This window comes from Morone saxatilis, unplaced genomic scaffold (genome assembly GCF_004916995.1).
Source record: "Morone saxatilis isolate NCDOM2014 unplaced genomic scaffold, NCSU_SB_2.0 Contig10, whole genome shotgun sequence".
In the NCBI taxonomy this organism is placed as follows: domain Eukaryota; kingdom Metazoa; phylum Chordata; class Actinopteri; family Moronidae; genus Morone; species Morone saxatilis.
Window position 1 is genome coordinate 15,405,640 of NW_023339652.1, and position 3,289 is coordinate 15,408,928.

A 3,289-nucleotide genomic window follows, 5' to 3' on the forward strand; every position below is an offset into this window, starting at 1 on the left:
AAAACACCATATATAACGGTGAATCACTGACAGGGACCAATTGTCAATACTTTTTATACTTTAAGTACATTCTGCTGCTAATACTTACATACGTTTACTTCAGTGAAGTTTTGAATGCAGACGTTTACCTGTAGCTGGAGTATCATCACAGTTTGGTATTAGTACTTTTACTTAAGTCATTGATCTCAATACTTCTTCCACTACTTGGAGCCTTGGAGGTTGGAGTCCAGAATGCCTGTTTAACTAATTAAATTGACTCTGGGCCTCAGTAAACCAATCAGTCGACAACAGTTGATTCCAATTAAGCTAACGATTACCCCTCTTGACCTTTGCTGAAGAAGCGCAGTGATATTATAAGTATATTTTATAAGTGTATGACTCACAGAAAGAAAATGAGATTCTTGTTTATTTGTTATTCATCATGAGGGTCTATAAAATGAGATTTTAGATGTGTATTTACATTCTAAGTTTAAAAGAGTCACACTTTTTCCTCCCATCTCTTCACTCAACCCCAGTGCAGTGCTTGTTTGGAGCCACTAGAGGGCAGCAGAATACAACAGGGGACTTTCGGAAGGACCAAAAAAATTAAGAAAAAAAAATGAATGAAGCTCACTTTTTTAACCTCTAACAAATTAGTGTATTCCTTTGATTCTGGCTCATCTACATGTCTTTTTCTTTGAACTTAAGGCTGTCACTTTGTCTAAAATGTGGCCATAATATATCATTAAACTATACGTGTTCATTTACATTTTTTTAAATGTTATTTTTCAAATCAATCTGAATTGGTGTTCAATTTGACACCAAACTGGGGTGGCCAAGCAATTTTTAAGGGTGACGGCCACCTGCCTGCCACCCCAAAGGACTTAGCTTTTGGAATGGATGCCATTTACAAAGGTTTGATGATATTTAATGGAAACACTGAAACATCTCTTCCATTGTTCAAAGGTAAATTTTTTCCATTCAGCCTGTCAACCTGCTGCAGGTCGCATATTAACCATATATAATCCATGGTTTGGATGTTGTCTTCAAATTACAGTTTGCTTTATTATTTGCAAAAAATAAGAAATGACTAATTGTTCTTTCTGTGGACTGTTGGAAACAATCTCCCACTCGTTTTGGAGCTGTCCTTATGTTGTTTTTTAACAGTTTTCATAATGTTTTATTATTTAGATGGGTTGTTTATGTCTGCAACTTAAAACAAAATATAAATATTTTATCTCAGTACATTTTATAACTGAGTCATAAATAAACTTAATTAGCACTCTACCAACCCCAAAGTCTTAAAAACTCTAATATATGTGAATTGTTTAGTATTTTCTTTGTTTTCTTTATACTTTAACCTCTATTCAAATAGCTGAGGACTTTGTTCCAGGCTCAGTGAGTTTTAGGGCTTTAGAGGGGAAACAAATCCTCAGAAACATTTGGAGGACCAACGTGAAAGAGCAAAACGTGTTAAATCAGACAAAAGCGACGTAGTCAAGATAACCTTTTAAAACACTTGTCCATTTATTAATCAAAATGACAAAAAGGTAGCTGGAACAAGAGACACAATCGACAGAATCAACATTCAAATTCTGACAAATACGGCGGTTTCTGTAAAGTGCCAAACAAGAAAAAAGCCTCACTTATAATATATATATATATACTGTATACACACACACACACATACACAAACACCACATAGAAAACTAGATTCTTAATACACACAAACATTAGAAACCATATAAAAACAATGTCTATACCAAGTAGATTCTGTTCTAAATGATTCTGGCCGCTGCAGGGCCTCGAGTGTTTCCTGTTAAAAAAAAACAACTAAAAAAAAAAAAGAGGCGTTTGATCAGTAGTTCATCTGCGACTCGGGCTTTTCTCTGAGAAACCAAAGTCATGAGTGCTCGTACACACTGTGCAATTTTCATCAGTAAAAACCGTTAAACCCACCCCGCCACCCCCGATCATCTAATACATTCTAATGCCGATCAGAAACGAGAGGTTTCTGATGAAGGCACGCCACAGGAAGGTCCGTTCCTGCTGGCGCTTTGTCCGGCGCCACGGACACGAACCTCCCACCTAGATATCATTTATACAAAAATCAGACACAACTGTCCACCAGTGGAAGGAATGATCTCACTGGGGAGGAAAATGCATCAGAAACCATGATTTGTGTTCCAGTTGTGTCACAGCTTTGGTCGCCTGTACAGGCTTCACAAGCTGCTTCGCCATGAACACAAACCGAATCCTTTTCCTGCAAATGTTCACAGAAGTGCCTTTTACTAAGTCATGGCTATGTCCTTAAATCTTACGTTGACCTAAAAAAAGCTTTGAGGTTATTGTTTGAACACGTTTTTTTTTTAAACTAAATTCTATCCTTTGTTCTTTAAAAGTCAGTTGACACGAATGATTTTGTAACGGCTGTACGTGTAACGAAGGTGAAAATGTAAACATTGTGCAAGTTTTAGTGTTGACCAGGTACATGGAGCGGACCTCTCAAACAGACCATTGAATCGGAACCACACACACAGGGCGGGACATCTTTCACCCTTTCGGATTAAAAAAATAAAATACAAAGACTATTAAATAACATACAAAAACAAACAAACAAAAAGTAATCTGAAGACAAACAAATGGCCAAAAATGAGAAGCCTGATGAGGATTAGTGATTCTGAGCTCCAACAAGTGCTGCTCTGTGATGAAGCTGTGGTTGAGCAGCCTGCTGGCTTTGGCTAAGTCCTCAGAGACCGTTACGTCTTCTGCCTCCTCCTACAGTTCATTTCAAAATACGGGTCCCCACTTTTGCTGTTGCATTGTGGGATCTTCTTGCGGGGCTCGGTCTTAACAGCTTTGACGTTGGGGCTGGTTTTCTGCGGGGCCAGGGGTTGTCCTGGAGTCGCTTCAGGTTTTAGACTGGACTTTCCGTTTATGGGGTTAGTGGCGGCTGCGTGCTTCCGCCCCGCCCTCTGTGCTGTGGCTGGTGTTTTCTGATTGGCTTTGCTGGCGGGAGAAGGGCCTGTGTTGCCCCCCGGGACCCGCCCGGGGGCCGCAGCAGTACTGCGCGGAGGGGCAGCAGCCGCCTTGGTCGGGGCCGGCCCCCTGGCTTTGGCTGTGACCTCTTTGCTCTTCGGCAGGGAGCAGGCGGGTTTTGGCACCACCGGGGAGGCTGTCCGTGAGCTGGGGGTGGGGGTCCGGGTTTGGCCGGTTGTCGTTGCTGCTCTTGGCGTTGGCGTCGCTGCAGCTTTTGTGGCCGTCCAGATCCGCCTGGTCGCCTCTAGACGGAGGCGCGAGGCTGGGGAGC

At 41.6% G+C, this 3,289-nt stretch overlaps 1 protein-coding gene across 2 annotated transcripts in view; it reads right to left on the reverse strand.

Annotated features, from left to right (window-relative positions):
* Positions 1–1,482: 1,482 nt before the first annotated feature.
* Positions 1,483–3,289, reverse strand: part of gas2l3 (growth arrest-specific 2 like 3) — a gene marked incomplete in the record, with an annotated part of 31,515 nt that continues 29,708 nt past the window's right edge. For both annotated transcript variants that reach the window (XM_035676441.1, XM_035676433.1), the window contains 1 exon segment: positions 1,483–3,289. In XM_035676441.1, the coding sequence (XP_035532334.1) occupies positions 2,739–3,289 (551 nt within the window).